The 27,519-nt window shown below is 37.6% G+C and overlaps 3 protein-coding genes across 5 annotated transcripts; 1 reads left to right on the plus strand and 2 right to left on the minus strand.

Annotated features, from left to right (window-relative positions):
* Positions 1–1,948: 1,948 nt before the first annotated feature.
* LOC134666596 (putative glutathione-specific gamma-glutamylcyclotransferase 2) lies at positions 1,949–4,105 on the plus strand. Its single transcript, XM_063523813.1, has 3 exons — positions 1,949–2,195; positions 3,238–3,466; positions 3,852–4,105. The coding sequence occupies exons 1-3, from the start codon at positions 2,052–2,054 to the stop codon at positions 4,031–4,033; spliced, it is 555 nt and encodes a 184-aa protein (XP_063379883.1). The 5' UTR covers positions 1,949–2,051; the 3' UTR covers positions 4,034–4,105.
* A 126-nt stretch (positions 4,106–4,231) lies between these two features.
* LOC134666591 (uncharacterized) lies at positions 4,232–6,822 on the minus strand. Its single transcript, XM_063523799.1, has one exon. It carries the CDS (start codon positions 6,494–6,496, stop codon positions 5,234–5,236), a length of 1,263 nt encoding a protein of 420 aa, XP_063379869.1. The 5' UTR covers positions 6,497–6,822; the 3' UTR covers positions 4,232–5,233.
* Positions 6,823–11,190: 4,368 nt separating this feature from the next.
* On the minus strand, positions 11,191–27,207 carry LOC134666606 (ralA-binding protein 1). Of its 3 annotated transcripts, none has more exons than XM_063523824.1 (10): positions 27,042–27,207; positions 26,063–26,192; positions 25,615–25,852; positions 21,649–21,865; positions 18,591–18,700; positions 16,961–17,112; positions 14,451–14,631; positions 13,868–13,992; positions 13,279–13,462; positions 11,191–12,185 (listed from the first exon to the last, which is right to left on the minus strand). In XM_063523824.1, exons 1-10 carry the CDS (start codon positions 27,124–27,126, stop codon positions 11,355–11,357), a joined length of 2,253 nt encoding a protein of 750 aa, XP_063379894.1. In that variant the 5' UTR covers positions 27,127–27,207; the 3' UTR covers positions 11,191–11,354. The 3 variants fall into 3 exon arrangements, with proteins under 3 accessions (XP_063379894.1, XP_063379903.1, XP_063379909.1); XM_063523833.1 differs by having other exon boundaries at positions 25,615–25,840; positions 27,042–27,206; XM_063523839.1 differs by lacking the exons at positions 25,615–25,852; positions 26,063–26,192; positions 27,042–27,207 and adding an exon at positions 22,475–22,588.
* Positions 27,208–27,519: the final 312 nt, after the last annotated feature.

Here is a 27,519-nt window from a genome sequence, read left to right on the forward strand (position 1 = left end):
ACTCCAATGAAAGCGTAATTAGAGTGACAGAGAAAAATCCCCGCAATTGACGATTTTCGGTATTGGCGGTAGTCCTACCGTCTGTCTCACTTCCGTAAAAAATTACAAGTGCGACAGAGAGGTAACTCTCGAACGTGGTTCGCGGTAGGTCCTCTGTCCTTGCTTCTTGACCCGGCAATGTACAGAAAATTGTCAGCATGGTGAAATAGACGCCCGGCCAACCAATTTAGTTGTGCACGCTCTAATCACGCATAGGTACTTGGTATCTGGAAGTCACGCTGGTATACGATTCTATTGGCTGGTCCGCCTGACTGCCTTCGGTAGGTACTTAGTACTCAGACAGAGGGAGTAGGTACCTATACGTACGGCCTAGGTACTCAGATGATGGGTAAATTTAAAAATCGGGGCCATTGATAGGATATTGCGACAGCGCCCATCTTTTACAGGGTTTGCAGCTGTACCACAGTAATTGATTATTACAAACAAAACCAGATTCCGAAATAGGATTCTTTTGATGTACTTTCAGATTTACCTGAATCCCCACATGATTTCGACCGATACTGCTAGTTTGTGTCTCTGTTGCCCGAGGGATGTAAAGCTTGACTCTATCTGCTTTTTTAACTCTGTCGTAAAATTGTGTCTCCTTATTGACTGTTTGGACGACTATAGAGCAAGCTTTATCCAAAGTGAATGGTTTACTTTTCTTTACATTCAGTACATTGGAATCGGTTTGAAAGTGTAGTCCAAGGCATTTATGACGGTTTATATCCTCTCTTTGTTGAATCACCGTATTGGCTTGGCTGTTGATTTTTGAAGGTGCAATTATGGTGCATGCGTTAACTCCTGCATCTTCGTAATACTTTCGTAAAATTAACTCTTTTGAAGTCAACTTACTCGTAGTATCCCTGACCCTTTTCTTTGATTTCAGTGGGCCAAGATTGTTGATAAACGTCTCTTTCTCAATGACGATTGCTCTTCTGGGTTTATTAGTATTTTGTACAGGGTTCTCGCAGCTTTTGGGAACATCATAAAAGCACGGTGACGGGTGAAAGAGACCATTCTGATTCCCACTGCAAGGTTCATTATGTTCATCATCTGTGTTAGACATATTTTGGTCACTTTAAAAAAAGGTGAAATACCATTAACATGTTTTTATTTTCTTTCACAGTTCGTCCAGTATCCATGACATGACTTTAGTAATAAAATTTAATTGTATATTAGGTTTGTGTTTATTTGATCTCCATTTTGATTTAGCGTCATTATTTGACAACAGCAACTTTAAAAAAAACGCAAGGACTTATCAAAGTAAGTATATTTCTTAAGGTTTTGTGTCACCCATTAGAAGCCGGGCGGGTCGCTAATAGTATATTATATTCTTTGGTCGTATGCCTCACGGGAAACGGTTGAAGAGACAGTTTAAATCTAAGTTAATGGTAACCGTTACTCAATTTTAGTTGTTGGACGCTTAGACTCCAAAACTGCCGAGGTGCCTAGAGATTGTAGCGTTACCCACAGGCCCACAGGCGCAGGCGAAGGTCTCCCTCGTAATGACGTGGTGAAAATGTCAGTCACCTCTCCTCTCCGAAACATTTACTGTTGTGATAGTGATATTTTTATTAAGTAGGTAGATATTATATATAGTTATTTTGGCGCTGCAATCGTTAAATAAATAGGTCACTCGCACAGTGGCAAACGTGGCCGGCGTCGTGAGCGGGACAGCAACATAACTACTACTACTAAAATGAAGGGTCAATGAACCATATTCTTCCTGCTTAGCATCCTTGCTACAGTTTTTTTGGGTTCCAGTATATCGAAATACGTGGATAAGAACTTATTCGACCTTCGTTGCTCATTGTAACTGGAAGGCAGTATGGCTTAGAGCTTTAGCCTGTCCAGATGGACAAAAAAATCATTGTCACTGGACTGTCAACTGTCATCAAGTTGTCAAAAGTCAATTTTGAAAATTTTGGCTTTGTCTTAAAAAGGACATATCAATAATCTTGTTAAGCTACGATGAAATATAAAAAATGAAAAGAAATAAATTTTATTAAATGATAATGATGTGGGTGTTTGGCTACGGGTCCTTAATATGGAAGGTTGAATTTCCTTATGAAGTAAAACTTGTAGGTTATATTAAAGGATACCTAAGGAGATTTTACCAGCACAGTACCGATCACAGGGGCGTCCCGGGGAAGGTAAATGGCTCCTGCATTCTATATTACTTTCATAATTTTTCATAACTTTATATGTACATACATACATATTTATATTCCAATTATTTGGTATCTTCACATGCAAAATGTTTAAAGTATTGGACTTTTGGTTATTCACCACAATTTCTGACGACAGTAGTGACATTATTACAGTAGTGGCATCAGCATCCCTGATCCTCCTTTCAGAATTAAGAAATAATTTTAACCTAATGCCCTCTTGAGGTTTGGTTATGCATACTGAATAATACTGATGTCACAATGTGCAATCGGAAAATTTCCTGAATTGCGAAACATCCACATGAAAAAATTCGGAAACTTCAGAATGAAAGTTTCCTTTGTTTCCTGTGAAATTTTCCTGAAGTTTCAAAGAACTTTTTCAACTTTTGGATACTTTCTTCTGTAGTAGGTATACACATTGGTGAAACTTACTATAGTCAATTAGTTTACTAAATAAATATTATAGGATATTTGTACACAAATTGACTAAGCCTTACGGTAAGCTCAAGAAGGCTTGTGTTGTGGGTACTCAGACAACAATATATGTATATAATATAAATATACAAATACTTAAATACATAGAAAACACCCATGACTCATGAACAAAATATATCTGTGTCATCACACAAATAAATGCCCTTACTGGGATTCAAACCCAGGACCATTGGCTTCACAGGCAGGGTCACTACCTACTAGGCCAGACCAGTCGGCAATTATTGTATATGATTGTGGAACGGAAACAACTTAGTTTCTTTACTCTAAAAATTTTAGAAGGTACAGGGATCTTCTTTGTTGATTAACTCTTGATAGCGATGGTCATGGTGAACATTTTACGTAATCTATCTATATAGCCTTTTATTTCCAATCTTCGGGTTCAAAAGCTTTTTTAAATGTTATCGTTTTTTCTACAAAGTTCGGTGTGCCTCTTGGCATAGGCCTCCAACCTTCTCCACTGTACTCTGTCTTCTGCGACTCTCTCATTTTACGTAATACCTTTAGAGTAATACCCAATTCAATTTTATTGCAGCCCGGGAGAGTGGTAACTTTAATAGCCAGTGGTGACACCAACAGTTCAGTATGGGGTGTGGCTTACAAAATTAAACCAGAAGATGTAGGTACAGTGACCAAGTATTTAGACTTCAGAGAAAAGAATGGCTATAGTCAGAAAACTGTAACATTCCATCCAAAAGATAAGACATATGATCCTTTTGACTTGACTTTGTACATTGCTACAGAGGATAATGAATCTTTTGCAGGTATGACCATACTATTTTTTTTAAACTTAAATGTTTACTATTTATTACTAATTAAAACCAAAAATGCAATTTCTACTAATAATTATCTATGCTTGTTAAACATGTTACAAGAAGTTTGCTAGTGAAGAGGTGTTGTTATCTTTTATGATATCAGCATAGTTGTGTACAATGTGTCTAAATATGTGTTGATGCAATATTGCCTTAGCAAACAAACTTCTATTTACCGCGCCCACATTAATGCCGCGCCATAAACTCTGATCTTGAAAAATGTGCTGTATAATTGAGAACATAAGGTTTAATTTAGACTAACATATTGACGCCTAAGAATTGCAATAGATTTCGTCCAAATGCTTAGGAAAGGTTGTTGACAGATTTCTGTTTGTAGGTCCAGCACCCATAGAAGAAATAGCAAAACAAGTAGTTGTTAGTGAAGGGCCCAGTGGGCCCAATAAGGAGTATGTGTACAAGCTAGCGGCAGCCATGCGGCAATTAGCACCTGATGTGGATGATGACCACCTCTTCGCGCTAGAACAGGAGGTGAGAAAATTAGACACTCAATCAAAATGAAACATGTGATAGTGAAACTTAGAAAAATTGTATATTTTATCAATGTAGTAAATAAAATATGTTTCTGTTAAATTCATGTACTTATTATTTATTACAAATTAAGTTTAAAAACAAAACCAAAATATCGTAGCAAAAATTTAAGTAAAATTCAAAATCTGTGATATATTATAATATAACGTATAATAATACAAAATAAATACAGATTGAACTAGTTAACAGGAAGGAAGTTGACAAAGGTATTTGGCGAGTTCTATGTTTTTACTTATCGTTATTTTATCCCTTAATAGGGCAGGGGATATTTACCACCATATTTTGGATTTATATTAAAAATGGTGTAGTTCAATTTTGATTAATTTTTGACATCCTTCTGCCTTATTAAGGGTTATTATACATATACAGTTACCCAATGACTAATTAATAAGACTGGACGAGTAATTTTATAATTTACGAATATATTACATATATAAACAATTTTAATGGATTGTATCACGCGTAGGTATTGTGTAGAATATGCAACCCCACATGTCGAATCTTCTAGCAATTGAGGTCACGGTCATACACATATGATCAGGTGTAGGTATATCTTTTCGCATTTTGTTAATTCTTAAATACCCCTTTTTTATATACATAAGTCGGAAAGTTAAGCTTAAACGGAGATACATCGCGCGCTCGGTCAATAATAATTTGTTTACAGGTTAATTGAATTTAGCGCATTTGCATCAAATTTAGCGTTAAATAAAAAAATAAGTATACCAGTTCGTACATGGCCGGGTTTTACCGTGCACACAGTCTTTCATAATCGCAAAAACAATAGTTTTGCAAAAAAGTTCTTTCAGTAAGAAAACGGTAATCATCAACTCAACGTAACCGAGTTCAACACTAGCGTGCCCAGCCTTAAAAGTCCACACTTTATAACCGTTACTAAGAATTTGGCAGATAGGGAGTGTCACATGGCACTTACTTTTTATCAACTATTGATAACCCAGCCATTGCATTTAGATAAAGAGTCGAGTAGAGGAAGTCTGAGGCTTAATTATAATAAAAATAATTTATCGAAAATACTACCTCTTCAATATGTATAAAAATATACTTATATGTAAACTTTGACGTCATTATTTTATCATTATCACCAATCAACCTTGATACTCTTGATAGTCTTTGGCAGGTGTAGTAGGTGCAATGCAGCGACTACCTATATTATTATTTATCATTACCAACTATAACTTTATCTTTTTTGTTACGCCCGAGCAGTTTATCCAGAAAACTTCTCTTCCGTTTCACCTTTTTCTGGTCTTTCTTGTGCTCTAAGTTCTCACCTTCCACACTCATCTTCTCTAGCAAATCGGGGATCGTTAAATCAACTATTTTGTCTAAAGGTGGCCTTTTGGCCGATTCCTTGCTAATTTGTCGAGTGATTCTCGATAATTCTGGTACTTCATCGTTCTTCTCAGCTAGCTCTGTCAGAGATATTTTAGACTCTCTTTCTTTGTTATCATCTCCTTCTTGTATAATATTCCTGGGCCCATTACGGGCATCCTTTGGTTCTACTTCGTTCTCTTCAATAACTAAACTCACTTCAGTTTCAGGCTTCTTGTCGAAGACATCGTCATCTTCTGGTTTGACTGTCTTATCATCTATTTGTTTCTTGCTATCCGAGCTCTCTTGGCTCGCCATGCTAGGTGTGGTTAGTTTAGGAACTGAATCTACTATCCTGGGTTTGGTAGGAGGTATCTTCCAGTCGACCGGCTTGCGTTGTGGGGAATATCTTTTTACAAGTTCCTCGAACATCTTTTGATGGTCTAGTTTCTTCAAAGCATCAGTATCTGGCAAGCTAACGATTTTGGATCTAAACTCAGGATCTTGGTTCTCCTTTCCACTATCGACTTCTGACGGACCTAAGTCCACGGTAACTTTGCGCACTGAAGGTGGAGTTGCGATACGCTCCGCAAATGGAAATTTATACAAATTGGGACTCTCTATCTTGTAGTTTATGGAGCCGCTTCTTACCGGCATGGAGGCGCGGGTGCCGGCGCGCGTGAATGTGCCATCGTTGCTGGGCTCGTGTAAGTTGGAAGTTAAGAACTCTCGTCGTAACTTGGATAATCGCCGAGTTCGCTCAGTCATGCTCCGCCTGTAATCCACATTGTCATCCTGGTTCGACTCCGAAGTGAAATTGTCGGAATATTTACGTGTTCGGAATTCGAAAACTTCCGAGTTGTCCATTCGCGATTCCCTCATGCTTGAATATCCAGGGCAGTTACGTTTGAAATTGGTGGTAGTCTTTCCGTGGTTGGACGTGACTATAGGCTCGACTTCGACGTAAGAGGGCGCCAGGTTGGTGGGCGACGCCAGCGGGAGGAACACGGTGTCGTGTTTGTCGAACACTTCGCGGCGCTGACTGAACTGATCCACACCGATGATTTCCCGCGACTTCAAACTTAATGTAGGCGATTTGGCCGCCATTTCCGCTCGATTACAAACCGCAACACTTTTGTTATTGACACTATTTTCCTGTAAACGCACGGTTCTATTTTTATACGGCGCACATTATGACTTCACCGGTAACATCGCGGCCACAATAGCGTTTTAAAGTTAAATTGAACAATAAGGCTGGTTCTGTCGTCCGTTTAAGGCGAGGCGAGCGCGGTGTATGGTGAGCGATCAATAGAGTGTTCGCGATAAGATACTGGTGTGAAACGTAGGCACTTTGGTAGTTTCTTTATCTTTCGGCGGGCGAAGCAGTTGAGTAAATAGAAGCGCTGCGCGTACACAATCGTCTTCGTAATTAATCGCGGATGGAGTGAAAGCCGCGCGCGCGCCGGCGTCGGCGCGCCTCGTTATGTAACGATAATGAATATTAAAAGGCAAAATGCCCCAAATACGCTAGACCTACTTAGCGGCTCATTGTTAATTAGTAATTACTATAACTAACGGATTAACACTATCGACTGTCTCAAATGTTTACACTTGTTGAATGCATTAAATAAAGTCCTATAAAGGTAGGTATATTACCTATCGACATTAGGATACAAAATTGCAATAACATTGGTACCTAACGGCATCTAATGAAATATCTTCCTAATGAGGTCAACCGGGAAGGAAATAAATCATAAATTTATGTCGGATTTAATTAAATATGTTTATATGGTTTATGTCAACGTAAGTTTTAATAATAGGTAAATAAATCTTCATGTCTACCTATTGTGTAGTAGGTAAGTAGGTACAGTCGACAACAACATTGTTTAGAATTCTATTCGTTACATTCGTTAGATAGGTACCTATATGTTTTGACAAAACAGTTACTTAGTACCTGGAAGCCTACGAAGTACATACCTACATAATTATGTTAAAAGTATCTAATGGACGGATCATTACTTTTAATGACTGAATTATCTAATAAAAGATGTTGTTGACATTTTAAAATTGGGTTGCTCTGGCGTCTATTTCACAAACATGACAAACATAGCTATTAACAACGCTGTCTGAGCTCACAGCTACAGGAGATCCAGTCCGAATAGACCTCCGATTGCGTATTGTCGTGATAAATCTCGAGATCAAATTATAGTTTCGATGAGTTTACGCTGCGCGTAAAAAGTTTAGTGAATAGAAAGACAGAGCTTTTCCTTCAGGATTCCAGTGAATCTCATTTCATAATCGTCATTCGGCGCAATTTTGTTTTCGAGTAAGCAAATACTTGTATTCCGAAGGTCTGGTTGGAAACAAGGTCGTTCATCTCAATACGAAGTTGGAATTTGTATATAATCGAGTTTATATATTATCGCTTATCTTATATTAAAAATTAAAAATTCTGATTTAATTCCACATTTGTTTTTTAGTGAAAGAGAACAATTTAAAGGGGCGAGACATAGAAAATTTCAATTTCGACGAAATAAGCAACACCCTAATATACCTTGGTAATTCCTTTAATTTCAAGTATCCTCCCAAGGCAGTGTAGGTATACCGGTTCACCTCTACTATCCAAAATCAAAGTCAGACAAAGCGACGACGTGAAACCTTGTTATTCGTTCAAAACGTTTGAAACAAATTTAAAACTTGTATAACCAAAATGAGACTTAGGGTTTAGCGCCAAAATGTGAAGGCTATATTACCATATGAATGGTCAGACAATGATCTCATTCTATTTACATACGGTTTTGGCTTGAACATCTCATTGAATTATTAAAAACTTTGTATGCTCTCACGACACGTAAGCGTTTCAAATACCTACCATATGTTTATCTACTTACAGATTTAAATGGAATTCTTCTGTTCGTATATTTTTGGTGTGAGATCGACACATGTGAAAGATTTATATGAGCGTGCGCATTTCCGGTTATATTTAGATCTTCCCATTAAGGATTAGGTAATGTATTTAAAAGCAGCCGTAAAACTATCTAATTAGAGCTCTATATTGCTTAACAACGACTAAATCAGTTTTGTAGGAAGGTACGGTTGGAATACAAAAATGTTAAGAATCTACTTTAGAACTTTGTCATATTAAACTTCATACAGATCATAGGTTAACTCGCTGACTAATTATTTTACCGTTACTTTGATTGAACTGATTGTTTGCAGCGTATGGGTATGGGTTGTATAATAAATATATTTATGACTGATAGAGCGCAGAGTGGATCTTTAACTCAATTAGGTGCACAATAAGCTGGGCTCACATCTGTGCATTTAGATTTTTTTTTGATACTTTGTCTCGCGGTAAATTTATAAAGTACGTATCTGTAATTGAAATTTGGTAAGAAAATAATATTAGCACGATCGGCAAGGGACCCAAAAAGGTCAAGTGCAAAATATTATTAGTCGAGTTTGGTATTTTATCAAAATATGTTTTTTTAGAGAATTAAGTAAGTACCTACTTATTCGGTAGGTGAGCTTACTTAGTTACTTAGCTAGAAATAGGCAGGTATCTGTATAATTAGCTCCGAAGGAAAACTATTATAGTAAAAAGCTTACGTAAACAAGGAAGATTAACACACTTCGCTAATTAACTTTGCCTTTAGAAAATCCCAGTCTGGTGTTATATCGCTTTACTTCAATAGGCTTTTGTTGTAGAGCAAGTGTTAACGAGTATGTATTAGTACTTCATCCACTGCATTTATTATGCCATAGACTCTAGAATGGGCCCTACATTACCTGCCTAGAGTAGGACCAAGCTAACTTTGCATGGCATTTGCAATGACAAAGTGTGGCAATGTCATAATTACTGTCAAATTTCTATGAAAGTATTTCTCTAAGAATGCTAATTACTTACTAACTCCTCTGGCGCAGCGACCCAAAGTTAATTGCTTGAAATAAATATATTTTGAATTTCAATTGTGAAAACGGGACCGCAACGTCAGATCTTAGTTTTATTTATAGTTATTGTTATGGTATTAACCACACAGTTCGATCTAATAAAAAATTATCCAACCATCCTGCTGTCTGCTTTTTACCAACTAAGTATATGTACAGTCGCCATCAGATATATCGGAGCGGCCAAGGTGCTCACAAATATCTGAACACGCCTCTATTGTCAAGGTGTTAGAGTGCGTGTTCAGATATTGTGAACACCTTGGCCGCTCAGATATATCTGATGGCGACTGTACTAAAAAGACGATACGACAGCAGTGATTGCACTGAAGCAGATCGCATAGTATGGAGATGTGCATACCTTCGCTTATAATAATCCTTTGGTCTAGTAGGTCAATACTCGACGTGACCCAACGAAATCAGTCTTCGCGCTAGGTTCGGCGGCCTATACATATATCCGGTCATTGTGCAAGTGGGTTCATTGATATTGCAGCCGATTTCCGATTGAAACCTAATCACGACTATTCTAGAAGACGTAGAAGCGTTTTTAGAAATACCTTTTTCAAACTTCTTTCCGATTCATATTAATTTATCTATACATTGGAATAACTACTTAAGTGCGTGTACATAAGGTTAAACACAGATTTTGCAGTATGGAGTCAGCGGAAGTCAAAGTGTTCGATTCTAGAATGAAAAAAAAAGTATCGATACTAAGTTAGAAATAGAATAGAAAGTGTTATTGTATATTTGTCGTCACCGTGTCATCACGCTGAATTAAATATAACGGTTTATAATTTGTAACGTGCCGTTTGGCTACCTCGCATAAATTATGCCCGTTCAATTGGCGTACCCTGGCCAAATTATCGTCGGGTGACAATAAAACCCACTAAGTACCATCAAAAAATTAAAGTAACAATGCACTTTATTACACTTGTAACACGGTTTATTGTCCCATAATTTCAATGATGTTAGTTAGTGACTTGTGCTTGTCACCCGACGTTATGTACTAGGCAGTGGGTACTAATCTAAAGTCAACATAGACAACAACATACGACTTCCGATAAAAACACGTCAAGAAAAAAGGTCTTGTGACTAAATTCCACAATCATGCATCAATGTTCATTACACATCATTTACTTTTATTACAAGTGCTGATAATCGACACATAAGTAGGGTAGGCAACACGATAACACAGTTAACGATTTCAAGTACGATGATAAAATTAAAATTAATCTTCTAGAACGTGTTACGTAAATATTAAGAAATGGAATATAGTACACCTTTGATCAAATTCTACTTACATTTTCATTATACACGGTGTAACATGAGTAAACCGAATAATTTTAACAGCGTATTCCTGATCATATTTAGAGACAAAAATGTCCTATAAACTTTTTTTAAAAACGCCTAGTTTCAGTATTAACGCATAATATTAATTTAAAAATAAACAAGTTTTTATTGTTACATAATGTAAAATGCCTTTTTGATGGTAATGTTGCTGCTATGGGACGTAGTCTAAATATCCTTATTGATAGATGTCAAAAAGTGACAAGTAACACATTGCAAAAAGGTTTTACGAAAAAAAATGTAAAAATCAATTTTAAGTACCAAGTTTACCAATATCGTTTATTTTTTATGTACAGATACATTCAAAAAATTGTAAAAAGAAAACAAAACAAATTTTTTTTGGCGAAATTGACCTAAACTCATATTACATTTTTTCCTTCTTTTGACCTCAGAAATTCGTGGTTAAAATTATTCGGTTTCCTCATGTTACACCGTATACTATGTATGTACTACCATTTTGACCGTACGAGGATAATAATGCCAATAAAGGGATAAATAACAAACCGAAATAAGCTATAATATGTTAAATATTTATTCATATTTTAAATACATTTCGCATACAATCTAACATCACATTATTATTTGAGATATAAAATTATTAGAGAGGTACACAATCAAATCTCTGCACTAGGAACACCTACTGTAAGCTTAAACATAAAGAAACATGGAAAATTTACGATTTGGATAATATTTCTTTCATAGCAAGTTCAATTTTAAGTTGTATACAAGCAACTCTTTCTTGGAATATTTGATTTATCAAACTCAGTCTTTTCTGTTCTAGCATGGCGTTTTCTTTGATCAGTCTCTGTCTTAATTCTTGCTCTTCGGGCGTATAATTTTCTTTGTTTTCCTTATTGCACTGCAAATTACCTTCCTGCTTGTTTTTCAATGCCACATGGCTCCGTAGTTTAACTATTTCAAACTGTTCGGAATTGATTTTGGCCTGCAGCAACGACTTTAACTGTAGATACTCTGCGTTTTCTAATTCTAAACGCAGTACTTTTAGTTCCTTTTCGGTTAGTTTCGGTTTGTCCTGCTCCGGTTCGGGAAAAGTTTCATCGGCCGGCGACTGTTTTGAGTCTTCGAATTTCAAATCGAAATCGTTTTTATTAGCGGCCAATCTTGGCGGTTCTTTTGTTTCTTCGAATTTTAATTCGAAGTCGGTTTTGTTTGACCGGAAAGGTTCTTTTTCATCGAATTTCTCTTCAAACTTTACTTCGAATTCGTTTTTGTTTGGAATTATTCTATGTGGTTCCTTAGGATCTTGGAATTTGATATCGAAGTTATCTTCAAATTCGACGGGGAATGTGGGGTCGGGAGCGTTAGGGGAGTCCGTGGCGTCGGGGCAGGCTTCGTGCGCGGACGGCGTGCGCGGCGCGGGCTCCGCGGGGGCTTCGTGCGCGGTGCTGGGGGCGGGCTCGTCCTCCGTCTTCTCGTCGATGGACGGTTGTTGCGGCTGTAGGGAGTTAGGCTCCACGGATTTCTGCTTTGATCGGAGTTTTCTCTGCGAAAAAGAATTATATAATGAGATTAGACAGTGATGGGTGTTTGTACCTATTGGTAACTATGGGGCGCTTGCGCCCATTGCTTAACCAGAAACCAGCTTGCAAACTAGACGTTTGTTTCACTTAAATATCACAGGCAGCCATTGTTGCTAAGTAAAAATATTTTGATACAATTTAATAAGATTTACTTTGTAATCATATCAGAAAATGGATCACTTTATACTTACCTACGTTATCAGCTGTGAAAGCCTAGATAAGCCTAAACAATTTGTGCTCAAATTGAGTATATTTATGTTATTTATCTATTTTGCACTAGTTTATGGACGCCAGTGAATATTTATCTGCAAATAGCCGGGTAAAATTAATCTTATCACATCCTGACAGACTATAATCCTGGCGCGTAGTAACTAAAGGGCACCTCCATTATATCAAGGTCGTTGATAGCCGTATCAGTCTAGTCCAGTTTTGAGTAAATATTTGACAAGATTAACCAAATAACGCCTCCGCTAAATATGAATAAAACTGACATCTATCAATTTGAATGCATAATTATGATCCGCCTGGGCCAGATGGCTCTTGGAAATTTCATACAGAATATTTTTACAAATAGTGGTCTTACTTGGAATTTAAAATGTATTGTATTAGATGTATAAAGTCAAAGATCAAAAACGTGCTTCGAATTTGACAGAATGTAGATGGCAATGTACGGCACCGTACATTACGCGGAAACTCTGCGTTGCGTTTTGCTGAAGAAACCAACACGTTTCCGTGGAACTAGAAACTCTATTCTGAACCTTATTACAAACAGCATAAAGTCGTATTTGGGGCGCACCTTTAGCTGCGTCTCCTAAAGCCGCTGGTCCCTCGAGTTGGTGATAAAAGCAACATGTCCCCTTAGAATTTAGAACTTTTATTTTGAATCTTATTATAAATAATATAAAGTCGTATTTGGAACGCACCTTCAGCTGTGCGACTATCCGCTGCGTCTCCCACAGCCGCTGGTCCCTCGAGTTGGTGATAAAACCAATATGTCCGTAGAAACTTTATTTTGAATCTTATTATAAACAACATAAAGTTGTATTTGGAACGCACCTTCAGCTGTGTGACTATCCGTTGCGCCTCCCATAACCTCTGGTCCCTCGCGTTGGTGATGAACCCGGCGTGCATCTCGGCGTGGATCTGGTTGAGGAGCGACTCCTGCTTGCGCAGCTCGGCGCTGATCTCGGTCGCCGAGTCGGGGAAGTCCGCGGGGATGGACAGGAGGGGGGGAATGTATCTGGAATATTAAGTATGATGTCAAAAAATACGAACAAATGTGCGTCGCGGACAAATTGCCAAAAAATCTCGTTTCTCGGTTTGTCCGGCAACCAAAATATACGTTCTGTGGAAATTTCACTAGTCGATCTATTGCGTTTCATGAACAAGCTCATTGACAGACAGACAGACGGATATACAGATAGCAAGTGTAGCAACTTGTGCCGTATTGTGTAGTTAGGTAATAATAAAATACTTAACTAAAAAATGTACAGTAAGCTCAATAAGGCTTGTATTTTGGGTGCTATACGAAAAGGTTCGAATCAAGAAATTGGATTGGTTAACTAAATAAATAAATATATATAGAAATTCGAATATTTTAAAGGTGCAAGATTTGTTCAAAGTTAATCATCATTATTACGCTTACTTTTGTAAAGTGACGTCAGAGAAGAGTTTTTCGGCTTTGTTGATAAAATAGGTGATCAGATTGAGCGACATGTTGAGCGCCGGGCCCATAACCGTCGCTATGGTCTGGATGTTCACATTGTTAGTCTGTAACAAAGAAATGGACGTGATTTAGCGAAACTAACCAAACATCCGATGAAGTATGCGATAGGGTTGCTATTGGCAGTATGAGCAAGTCGATTCTTGTTGCGGCTCGGCGATGGTCGTTACTTGTTCGAATTGTCTGTGGAGCTCTTGAGTTACAAGTAACTCAGGGAATGCGCTGGAGAGTATAAGTCGCTTATAATAGACTTATAATAATGGTAAAACTGATCCCTACCTGCTCATTAGCGACGACGCTCTCGAAGTGTCGCACGAGCCAGCCCAGCTTGCTTCGGTTCGGCGCCGGCAGCTTCGCTATGAGCGCCACCATGGTCGCTTCCCGCTGCGGCTCGGCGATGGCCGTCGCTTCTTCAAATTGTCCGTGGAGCTCTTATGTTAATATTGATTCAGGGAGTGCTTTGGATAGTAAGATGCCGATAATTATGTTAAAACTGATCCCCTACCTGCTCATTAGCGACGACGCTCTCGAAGTGTCGCACGAGCCAGCCCAGCATGCTTCGGTTCGGCGGCGGCAGCTTCGCTATGAGCGCTACCATGGTCGCTTCCCGCTGCGGCTCGGCGATGGCCGTCGCTTGCTCGAATTGTCCGTGGAGCTCTTGTGTTAGTATTGATTCAGGGAGTTCGCTGTAAAAATATAAGTGCGTTACGAGTTTTATTTTTTTATTTTTTTGTATAGCCTATATTGTGTCCCACTGGTGGGCAAAGGCCTCCCGTCTTTCGCCACTCGTCACGGCTTTGTGCATGCTCCCGCCAGTCGCCACAAAATGAATCCAGGTCGTTTCGCCATCTCATTTTTGGTCTGCCTCTGCCTCGGGTCATCTGAGGTGCCTATTCGGTCGCTATTTTGGCCCATCTGTCCGGGTGCATCCGACAGATATGTCCCGCTCAATCCCACTTGAGCCTGGCGGCCTTCACACCCACATCTGCGATTCCAGTTTTGGAGCGCAGCTCTGTGTTCCTTATCCGATCGATTCTACGATCAATCATCAGATCAGTCAGTCAGATCGATTCTATCAGTTAGAGTTAGACCAAGAAAAGTCTGCAACGATTTTGATAGCATACGTAGTGAAGTGTTACTGTTATTTATACCTACGTCATAATGTCATAGAAGTTTGACGTTTAAAATAACACTTTGCACTGAGTGTGCTATCGAAAAAGTTGCAGACTTTTCTTGGTCAACTCTACTTATATATTTCTTTCACATATAAATGTGACTGACAAAATAAGTGTACTTATTTTGTATATAAGGTGACCTCGGGCTATTGTAGCTTGTAGACATAACAAAACATCTTATAGCCCTCGATTATTGTGATGTGGCACGTGTAAAACATTTTAAAATTTCCATGTTTTGTTTTTATCAGAAAGGTCAACTATCCGATAATTTATTGTATAGGTATTTTTTTTGCATTTGATGAATTAGATGTCTGACACAAAAATAAAGTGATGTCGGTAAAACAGACGCCATAGACGCGGGATTTATGATTAATTTTAAGGGTACCCCTAGGGAATGCAATCCCGCATGAGGAACTCAATCCCGGTATTCCGCGGGATTGCCATTTTAAGTCCCGCGGGATCCCGGTATTTGCGGGATCCCGCAAGTTAGTATACAATTTTACGAATTAGTACTAAATTTGAAGGTTGAAAACAAAAAGTAAACTAAAATTAGAAATAGTACATTTTGTATTAAAAGAATACGGTATAATGACAGTAATCAAGAATTTAAGAACGTGTGAAAAGGCTTAATTAACGCGATTTCGTAAGTCCTGTACCACTCGTGGCACACACAATGTTTTTCATCACACCTGTGAGGAAAAACAATAAAAAATCTGCCTAATTTCGGACGTACCTACATAACAATATTCCCTGGGTACAAATTTAAGATTTACGGACCGCGTCGCCTACGTAAAATAACACCTTTTACGAGCAAGTGTGATGAAATAAATAGACAAATTCGGGTAAAATGCTCTTCCGTGTCATTACTCCTTTCCTCCATAGATGCATTTAGGCTCCGTGAAGAATTTTCGCCAGTAGGCACGTGCCCGAGCCTGTGTTCCTTGTAGTAACACGTAAGAACCACGTCGCTCTTCGATCCCGCAAATCCCGCGGGATCCCGCTTAATTTACGAGCGGGATTAATCCCGCAAATTGCATGCGGGATCCCGGTATTTCGGGATCCTGGTATCCCGGTATTGCATTCCCTAGGTACCCCATTATATATGTCTAATGTTTAACTGAGACGGTTTGTAAAAGTTATTATGGTCTCAACCTCAAAAATATCCTCGAGTCAAGTTATGTGAAAATCAGCATACTCTTTCGTTTGGGCAGTGGGGAGACACTCCTGACTTTTGGCAAACTCGGCTCCGTTCGGCTCAGCATTGCTCCAAGGAATTATTAGGGTTGACACAACTTGACGTCCCTTTGCGTGCACGACCACAGATAAGATAATGACTTGAATCTTGACAACCCTAAATAACCGAAAGGGATACTGTCATACAATAGAAAGGGATAGCATGCTTCGTCCCTGAATCGCTGTCAAACTTCGGTTTTCTAGGAAGTATCCTTTCTGTAGGCCAAGTACATGATTGGTGCGACAGTACCTCCTCGCGAGATAGACTACCCGTCTTTTTCTAACTGTATTGATCAAAGAGGGACGGGTAGTCTTTCTCGCGGCGAGATACTGTCGCGCCAATCATGTGCTAGCCCGGCTGTACGGTAGTACTATTATTTATTGTGTGGTTTGGGCACGGAATAAATAATAGTACTGAGTACAGAAGACTCACTCTCTAACAAAACGCGTCTGTTACGATCAGCACAGATATGGCCGCTAGGTGGCGACAGCGCCACGCGCGGCTTATGGCAAACCCCAAAATTGGGGCCGAACGGATGTACTTTTAGCTACCTGTAGCAAAGCGACGAAATCGCGGAGTGCGACACGCCTGGTTTGGGGTAGGTACCTTATAAAGGCCTTCAGTATAGCGCAGGCGACGGGCACGTCCCAGTGGTAGGGGAAGGCGAGCTCGCGGTCCGTGTACAGCTTGCGGAGCTGCTGCAGCTTGATCTTGTCGGCCTCCGACCGGTAAATCTGGTTGGACTTCAACCCATTTGCCTGACAACAACAAAACGGTAACATATGGTTAACACATTCATTGCCACTAAGTGCAAAGTGTTACGCTCGTAGCGCGTAGCCACGTCTTTGTCGTCTTTGCTCTAAGTAGCGCGTAGTCGCTACGAACAGTGTACCCGATTGTCGGGTTCTTGGCCCTGAATGTGTTAACTATATTGAGAATAGAATAGAGAATAGAGATCGTTTATTCGTGACAAAAATAAATAAAACAACAAGTAACACAACAACATGGTCACGAAATGGTCCGGACTCAGCAGGTGCTAGCCTGGCGAGGCTAGCGCAGGTCTTCCGTCGGGGCAAAGAACACATTGCTCCGCCTTTCAATTGTTGGGCTGTTCAATTGTATTCAAGAGGTAATTTGATAGGCGAATCAGTGTGTACAACCAGTGGGTATGCGAGACTTCACTATTGTATACGTCAGCGGTTCTCAAACTTTTTTGGTGACGGAACCCTTTCGGCAAGCGAAATATTTGACGGAACTCCAAATTAAAAATTTTTCGTTCATCACTGTGGACCAGATATACCTATAGAAGAGCTGGTTTTTTTCTTTGCGGAATCCTAGGGTTCCGCGGAACACACTTTGAGAATACGTGGTATAGATTCGTGATTAATTTCCAATAAAAACACATTCAAACTTTATATGTATAGGTACATATATATGTATTAAAACAAATCAAATGTCACAGAGCATCATCTCAATGCATGTTTTTATCGGTTTCGGTCGCAAGCAAATATTCGTATTAAGGCCTAAATTTGTAAGTCAGAAGAACATCCCCTGCTAAATATATCGCGCGCTTATTTACTAGGTATTTGGTCTGCAAAAACTTACATTCAGGGTAATTATGACCTTCAGATAATGCACGCGTATCTGTTTCATAAAATTGGTGTCGATCCTTATCGTGACCATGCCAATGTAATTAATTCATCAATTAATGCGACAATCTATCCTTCAGATATAATGCGTTAGGTGCTGATTATCATTTTGAATGACACACAGATTAAGAGCTTAATGAAAATGTAATATTTAAGTATTTTGGTTACACAATCAATAAAAAAGTGCGAATTATAAAACAGAGGGAAATTTAAACTTCTTATATTTATGAAGGATCAATATCATGCCTTCATATTTTATTATAATCTGTGTAATGAATTTAATGCGATAGTTTTTGGCCTTATAAATTACGCTTGCATGGGCATTACTCTCTGTTGAACATCAAATGACGAGACTGAGTGACAACCTCTGTATTGGGTGTAGCCTTACAAAGGATGACCCTTCTCGCATAATTAATACGGTGGCCTCGGTAATCTTATTGTAATAACATGGGCCTGCGCCTCCCAAGAAAGGAGACTAAATTAACTGCACTAGTCGATAATATATGCTATTATGAATGACAGAGCTTCCCACTATTATAAATATCATCATTCAATACCTAACATGTCAAATTTGAAGATCTCCATACCTGTAGATAGTCGATACTGTCTCGAACGACTAGGGGAAGACTGGTGTCGTCGTGGCATCGCGATCGCTCCACCGACTGGTTCAGCGGAACGCCGAATATCGGTAACGCCACTGGAAACAAGGAACGGGCAGGTAAGTTAAATTTTGGTTCATTTGGACTACTTAGAGCACCGATAGTCGGATTTTTTTAGGACACATGTTATAGTCGCGTTGAAATCAACTTCAGAATAACAGAATAATTAGCCATTTTTATTTTATCGTCCTATATTTAAAAGGCGGTCTCATACTTTAATTGCCATGCCGAGCTCAAAATTAATTAATTACAATAACAATTTAATTGGGATATTTGTCACATCATTATGTGGTCAATGCTTCACCTTTGACATCCATAAACTCGACTAAATTATCAAATATTAAACACCTTCCCGTCAATAGTTGAGATTATTTTTATCTACTCAGAGTTTAAAATTTAAATACCTACCACAGATTATTAACCTAAAAGAGCACGCGTGTACCTAATTAACTTAATAAATCAAAAACCGGCCAAGTCCAAGTCGGGAGTACATTACCCAATTTTTAACAATGTATTTTTACATATATATATACTATAAATTTCAACTTAATTGGTCCAGTACTTTTGGAGAAAATGGGCTGTGACAGACGGACAGAGAGACACACGAGTGATAAGGGTTCCTTTTTTTTTCCTTTTGAGGTACGGAACCCTAAAAATTGTTAGAATGTAAGTTATATATGTAACTTACATTACTAGATATGTTTGAAAAACACGTAAGGTTACTTTGGCATAAGAATCGCACATGGCTTATCAACGCTCATAGGATACACAATATCACTGAAATAAAGAAGTCATTTCGATTGATTCTATTTATGGCCTAATTTCGAGACACTTAAAATTATAAGACGTAAATCAACAACCCATTTGTTTTTAATGAATCTTTATCTTTATATAAGTTATGGGTACTATTCTCAACAGAGATGTCATACTTGTTAATAATGCACAAATAAAACAATACATCTTATCAAACAAACAAGATGGCTCTTACGATCGATGTGATAGCCGTTAGCGAATGGATTCATAACTTAATTTATCATTATTACTAAACTTTCACCGGGATTCAGGCAACAAACTCAATTAGGCACTGTGCTGTTATCTTCAGTCGTGACTAGATAGTAACACTGGCTTATCAGTGTTATCAATGAAAATAAAAGTTGGATGTAAAAACTTAATGGAAATTTAATTACGTCAGACAAATTATTTTGATTTGACGGTTGATTGGAAACTCATGTTACGGGAACGATATCGTCCAGTACCTAGGTACTAAAATATGATTTCACCGTGACAATCGCACCAAAATTAAATAATCTAGTTAAATAAGAATGCAAGAAGCAAGACCCATACATACTATACTTATAATATTATGCTCCCAAAAAGACATAACGCTTCCTTTTGACTTCGATTTAGCCAGGTTTTTAAAATAACAGCACATGCGTCTAGTCAAGATTAGCATGTAGATGTTAAAATGAGTATCGTGTAGTAATAGTGATAATTAACTGATATTGGTATTTTTGGGAATTAGGTATGCAAATATGATTCAAGGCTGGAACTATATTTATTGACCGAAGCGAAGCGAAGGTCTACGTTTTGACTCGGGCGTTTTGCTTTTGTATGTCCGGATGTTCTCCTCTACAGGTCGCAATTCTTAACCGATTCTCGTGAAATTTTGTAACCGAATTCTATGAACCGATAAAAAAATTTTGTCGAAATATTTTTTGAAAATTTTTCAAAATGGAAAAGTTGTGATAGCTCGCGCTTATACAAATAGTCGTATCGGTATCATAAGAAAGTAATCTTTTTGAAACATGTTTACAGATTAAATGTCAAAAAATTCAGAAAATTTATATCGCTGGTTTTGGAGGTATTAAGATATTTAGTTTTGTATGTCCGGATGTTCTCCTCTACAGGTCGCAATTCTTAACCGATTCTCGTGAAATTTTGTAACCGAATTCTATGAACCGATAAAAAAAATTTGTCGAGCCAATTTTTGAAAATTTTTCAAAATGGAAAAGTTGTGATAGCTCGCGCTTAAACAAATAGTTGTATCGGTATCATAAGAGTGTATTCTTTGTAAGACATGTTTACAGATTAAATGGCCAAAAATTCAGAAATTTTATTTCGCTGGTTTTGGAGGTATTAAGATATTTCGTTTTTACTTGAGAATGAGTAGCTAAATTTCGTCACCTCATGTAAGAACTATCATGGTGTATTTTGCAAACGCTCGCTTTTTTTGTTTGCACGGAAGGTCTGGGTTCGATCCCCAGTAATTATATGCTGGGATATAACTTTTTGTATTTTTTTACAATTAAATTTCATATCAATTGTTGTTTTTTTATTTAATTTACTCAGTTTTAAGCTCTGCTCGCGAGGTCTACAGCTCACAGAGCTACTAGTTATATATGGTAAGAAAGTAGGTAATTTGAATTTGACATATCCAAATAGTAATATATGTGTTATCATTGTTACCGTTTTTGGCGGTATAAGGATCCGCGTAGTGGACATTTATGTATACATTTAAATTAAATATCGGAGTGGCCAAATATCTGCACACACCTCTATTGTCAAGGCGCCAGAGTGCGAGATATTTTAGACCACCTCGGCCGCTCCGATGTCTAATGGTGAGTGTACCACGTTCAACCTTCCAGCAATAACGTTGGTGGTCTATAAAGATTTTCAATACTATCAACAGAATTATTAGCTATGCACCTGAATAGTGCATATACCTATACCTACACGATATGTAAAGCCTGGTCTCCATATTCGCCAACTCGATGGCTCGCGAGCCAGCCCTGTATCCATTGCGCGCGGCTGCCGCGCGAGCCAATGTTCGATGGTTTGCCGCGCGATATGGAGACGGGGCTTAAGGATGCGCGCATCAATACTCAACCTTCTATTATCGACTCAGTATTGAGATACGAGATTTTTATGGAGTGAGTAAGCTTTGGTTACCTACCTTGTTAAGTTAAAAAATATGACTATGACTCACCTCCTAAAGTAAATATTTCCTCGAACGGCACTCCCGAAGTCACAGTGGAGGGCACTTTTGTGAGTTTCTTATCTTTTTTATCCTTATCTTTCTCCTTCACTTTGTCCTTTTCCTTCTCTTTCACCTTCTCCTTGTCCTTGTCTTTTACTTTTTCTTTCTTTTCATCTTTGAGTTTTTCTTTCGACTCCAATTTGAACTTAGCTTTTTCTTCTTTTTCCTAAAAAAATAAGCAAATGTACAATAAACTGCTGATTTACCATCTCTGGTAAACTAGATGTCCATACTGCGCATGTCATAACAATTTTACCACGAATACATCGTTAAAAGTGATGACCTCTAGGTAAGTTAAATACTAAGTTATATTTTCAACGAGTACAGAACCAAATGACTGACTAACGACTTTCTAATGTTTCAAACCTACAACACACGTTGGTATGTTTTATTTTTAATGTTACAATGTTGACAAACAGATGTAAAACACGAAACGAAATTTGTAAGGTACTATTTTTTATTAACACTGTTTATTCTCATATTTCACAAATGCGTTGAAACCTAATCCTATTTCAACTGTTTAGATATAATGTTAACACTTTTACTTCAGAACATCATAGGTTCCCCAAAGAAATCTAATAAGATACACTCTTACTTTTCAACCGTCAATCTTACTAAAATGTACAAACTTTGTAAACATTCGCATTACAATAAGTAGCACTAGTAAGCACGTAATGTACTCGTATCTGACCCCAACTCTTTCCCAACTAATACGTACGTAGGGTAGTCACAAACATTCACAAAAATAATATGTAACCGATAGAAAAGTAAGCACCTTCGTAAAAACGGTCCGTAGGTGGTGCATGACGCAGTTTTGAAGCGCAACTGAACAAACCTTCTGGCATTGTCCCGCCAAGGCCGTACTACCTACTAACAAATTATGAATAATGAAACCTTCTCAACCGTGAAATTGTGGTAACTTGAACTTTATGTAAGTATGAATAAGAGACACGATCGGTAGGTACCTATAATGTTTGTTAATGCAGTTATAGTGACCGAATATTTGTAATGTATTCTAATGACCCAGTTAACATTAAGATGTTAATGCTATTTTCATTTTAATCCTATGCGGTTATGCAGCGCGGTTCAACCGCCAATTTCTTTGGACACTGATGATAGGTAATGATGATTGTTGATAATGATGATATTTCCGGTTGTTTGGTAACATTCAGGAACCTCTCTGCTGAATTAACCAGAAATACGTACGTATCGTAATATTGAGTTAAAATATTTTTTTCGAAATGTTACACATATAAACATTTGTTATGCGTATAGTTCGTTTTTTTAGCATTAGAAAGAACTTGCAAGAAGGTAAGCGATCTTGATATGTCTTTTAATTGAAAAGCGCTTTTTAAAATTCAAAAACTATTACTTATGAAAGCAGAAGAATATAAATGATCGTATTAGATTCATAATTGTTACATATTTGCCGTAACTTATTTTTAAAATGTGTTTTTCAATTAAAAAACACATCAAGATTGTTTACCTAATTTCTAATGCTAAAAAAAACGAACTATAGATATGGTAGAATTTCTGTCATAGTATGAATGACTATATTTTAAGAGTTGTCTGAAAACCGAACCTAAACTAATTCAAAATTTTGTGATGAATGTGAATGTTCAACTGAGATATATCCTGTAGGATCCTTCAGGAATTGATCATCGCAGGTAGTCAGTTGAGTAGATGTACCATCACTAGATTCCACAATAAGCAATTAACAAGACATCTACACAACATCATTAACAAGGAATCTAACAAGACATTGAGCTTAATGTACACCGTAGATATTTCTCATAGTCAGCATCTAAGCCAAGCGGTAGCCTTGTTACAATCGAAGGAAGAAGCGATCCCACCACCATATCCTGTTTTACTTCGCTAGGAAAGAATTTGCTGCGAACAATATACGTACCTAATAGGCGTTCATGGCTCGGTTACTTATCTTCGACAACAGAATAAAACGTGAGCTAACAAAGGTAATAAATAATAATTTATAATGACACACGAGCAAAAAATTCTGTCTATACCTAGGTACTATTTTCTTTTTATCATGAATGAATGTTTTTTCCTAATGCCGTACCTTGGCTAGTACTTAATGGATATCCAAGCAAAGTAGGTAAGTAATCCAGTAGTCTGCAGTACAGGGGCCCATTTCTCGAACGATATTAGTCTAATATTATTAGTCCACGAAATGTCAATTCGTATGGGTTGCCATGACAACACACTAATAATATTAGACTAATATCGTTCGAGAAATGGGGCCCAGGGTGCACTCTGTGAAGGGACAAAAGCATTCCGGATATTTCATTCTCAAACATTTCAAATCGGTCACAGCTCCAAAAGAATGATGTTCTTTAGAACAAAGATACTTTAACTTTTTTTTAATGTGCTATTTTTGAAAATGTTGCGCATAATTTTGACCGTATTTTACCGTATTCTACACATTGTATAACCAGTGTGATATTACAGTCCCGAACACAAGAATTTATTTATAATACGAGGTCGCACCATCCTCAGTAGGTACCTATTTATGCGACAAAATAAACAAACCAGTATTTTTGCATAATTATAATAGCCAATGTCACCAAGCTGCACCGAGTCGTACCGATTAGGTACATATATAAAATATTAGCATCTTATTTATGTTTTGTAATTATTAACATGATCATTGATCATATTCTCCACGAATTCACAGTTCACAATGACCTCATAATTAACTCCATGACACATCTCTCATCTTCAAGAGCCTAATAGCCGGTGACAGGAGCTATTAAATTACGTGTAGATCTGGTAAATGCGCCCCTAGCGCTAACTGCTTGGGTAAGGGAGCTACCGCGAAAACAGAAATTCGCAAATTGGGGGTTCTTTCTCTTTCACTCCAAAGGCGTAATAAGACTGGCAGAGAAAGATGCCCGCAATTTGTGAGCTTCGATTGTCGCGGTTTTAACCCATTTCTCGAGCGGTCCACGAATAGCCCGCCAGTCACGTTTTTGCTAGATCTGGTGCATAAAGATTTTATTAATCAATAACTCTTTGATGCTCCTAAGGCCAGAAGTATAGTGTAATGGACCCTTTATAAAGCGACACCTTGACCCGAGTTATTAATCCCACGCGCTTGGCACCTATAATTGAAAGGGACCAATTGGTAAGTCACTGATTTTATCCCTTCGCCACGCCTATCGTGCGCGGCGCGTCATCGTGAATTTTGACGGAATGCACGAAAGATTCGTTCGGAATGCATAACATGTACCTATTAAGCCCTTTAAAGGGCATAGAGGTGTCAGAAATTACTCAAAATAGAACCATATCATTTTGAAATAAAGTTCATAATCATTATTAGATACAAGATAAGACTATCCCGTTCAGTAATTTCCCCAAACCGCTCATGACTGATCCAGTTAATTACTAGATTCATGGGTGATGGACATGTTTTAGGTGGGAGTTTTTTTTTATCCCTTCCTATGTTTTGGATAGCTAACATAAACATTGTACACTTAGCCAATAATAGCAATAGAAGGACCAACCTTAGTCAGAATTTAGCCAATACAACTATGTACATAGCAAGTAGACCATGTACTAAAGTTGGTCAAGCAGATTTTGTCAGTAGAAAAGGCGGCAAATTTGAAAAATTGTAGCCGCGAAGGGATATTGTTTCATAGAAAATATGAATTTCGCGCCTTTTTCTACTGACAAGATTTGCTTGACCATCTATCATAGGCGTACCCAGCATTCTTTAAGGGGTGGGGCAGAAGTAGGGGAGGCTGGGTATGTTGTAACAGGGTATGGTTAATCTGACCAAAAATTCTTAGCTTCTGCCCAGAGACCAGGGTGGGGCAACTGCCCTACCTTGCCCCACCGTGGGTACGCCCATGCCATCTATAGTTTGCCAATAGCATAGAATAAAAAAGTCCTTGTTACCTTGTCTTTTCCCTTCAATTTCTCGCGTTTTTCTTTTTCTTTCTTCTCTCTCTCCCTCTCTTTCTCCCTTTCCTTTTCTTTTTTCTTCTCCTTTTCAGTCAATTCTTTCTGCTTGGTAGCATCGTCAAGAACTTTCTCCTTGTCTCTGGATTTCTCTCGTTTCTCCTTGCTTTTAGTGCTAGTGGGGAACTTAAAAGACTTTGTCTTCTTGTGTTTTGAAGGGCTCCTGTTGAAAATACTTTAATTCAATGTTATGTTGCTACTTTGTAACTATTCTGCATCACTAGTACAGAATTCTAAAACTTGTTCAAAGTGGTAAATACAGTCCCAATATACCAATGGATGCTGTATATAATAGTTGTAAGAAGCTATATACACAAATAAGGATAGTAGGGGTTATATTATTGCAGTCTCAGTATAACCAAATAAAAATTTAAAATAAACAAACTTGGTATCAGTGTCTTCCTCAGGTGAACTATCTCCCTCTAATGCAGCATATCCTCTATCTTTTTTCTCTTTCTTGTCTTTCCTGCGGCCCAATAGGTCCTTCTTGCTGGGTTTTTCGTGGTCATCACTGACTAAAATATTTCAAAAGTTTTAAGTACTTATACCTCGTTTTGTTTTAAGCATTAGAAAAAAGGTAAACAATCTTGATGTGTCATTTAATTGAAAAACACATTTTAAAAATAAGTTACGGCAAATATGTAACAATTATGAATCTAATACGACCCTTATATGCTTTTTAAAAACCAAAAACTATTACTTATGAAAGCAGAAGCATATAAATGATCGTATTAGATTTATAATTGTTACATATTTGCCGTAACTTATTTTTAAAATGTGTTTTTCAATTAAAATAAACATCAAGATTGTTTACCTTATTTCTAATGCTAAACAAAACGGACTATATGTCCAGCCAATTTTTTTTGCAATACAAGGCCAACACTACCAGTGAGATAGAGTTAGACCAAGAAAAGTCTGCAGCGACTTTGATGGCCCACACAGTGCAAGTGTTATTTTAAACGTCAAACTTCTATGACGTATAAATAACACTTGCACTGTATGGACTATCACAATCGCTGCATTTATCGCCACTCTTTGCGAATTTCCTACTTTTCGCACCTATATCGTAATGTACTATAATGAAATACATACTAAAGAATGCACTCTTTTGTATGAAATGTTTACCCTACCCTACCGTTATATGGAATGTACACGAGTTACATTCCCAATTCCCATGTCCAAATCTATATTCTACATCATTAATTCTGGTTAAATATGTTTATTATCATTAATAGAAGACACAGAAGTTGTATTATAAATACAGTTTATGCTGGTTTGAGCATCCGATTATGTTAAATCAGATTCTCAAGTAATAATAAACATTGAAGATGTGCTTGAAATACGCAGTTTGTGTAAAAACTTACAATCACTTTCGTTACTCTTACGCCCAGTTTCTGAGGCATACAGTCCTGGAAAATCTTTCTCTACATCTGGACTTTCGAAATCCATGGTAAATGCACCGAAATACTGAATTAATTAGGGAAATTGTGATTATACCATGATTATACTTTACAGTAGTGTAGTTACATTTTTTGACAGTTATGAGGAGTTTTTCTATTTGGTTAAATTTTATAACATCAGTGTTGCCAGTATAAAAGATGTTACACTGCTACTCGGCACTAGATGGCACTGTAAACAAAATTGTTTTGAGTTCCGAATCGTAAATTGGAATTATTCTGTACTATTAAATAATCCACAAAATAAATTATTGTACAATAATTCCATGAATATCGCTCGAATCTAATAATTATTAAGTTTAGCCTATTTTATTGACAATTCGGACCTGTCTAGCTGTCAGTATTTTCCATAGATATAATATACTTAAAGATTACGTTGATTACT

This window comes from Cydia fagiglandana, chromosome 1, assembly GCF_963556715.1.
Source record: "Cydia fagiglandana chromosome 1, ilCydFagi1.1, whole genome shotgun sequence".
NCBI classification, from domain to species: Eukaryota; Metazoa; Arthropoda; class Insecta; order Lepidoptera; family Tortricidae; genus Cydia; species Cydia fagiglandana.

Excerpts from the sequence above, each read along its gene's own strand:
- LOC134666596 (XM_063523813.1), top strand. The coding sequence starts at position 2,052 with ATGATAATGATGTGGGTGTTTGGCTACGGGTCCTTAATATGGAAGGTT. Across the intron at positions 2,196-3,237 it reads ACAGGGGCGTCCCGGGGAAG|CCCGGGAGAGTGGTAACTTT; the intron begins GTAAATGGCTCC and ends ATTTTATTGCAG. Across the intron at positions 3,467-3,851 it reads GGATAATGAATCTTTTGCAG|GTCCAGCACCCATAGAAGAA; the intron begins GTATGACCATAC and ends TTCTGTTTGTAG.
- LOC134666606 (XM_063523824.1), bottom strand. The coding sequence starts at position 27,126 with ATGGATTTCGAAAGTCCAGATGTAGAGAAAGATTTTCCAGGACTGTAT. Across the intron at positions 26,193-27,041 it reads TAAGAGTAACGAAAGTGATT|TCAGTGATGACCACGAAAAA; the intron begins GTAAGTTTTTAC and ends GAAATATTTTAG. Across the intron at positions 14,632-16,960 it reads ATACTGAAGGCCTTTATAAG|CGAACTCCCTGAATCAATAC; the intron begins GTACCTACCCCA and ends ATATTTTTACAG.
- LOC134666591 (XM_063523799.1), bottom strand. The coding sequence starts at position 6,496 with ATGGCGGCCAAATCGCCTACATTAAGTTTGAAGTCGCGGGAAATCATC.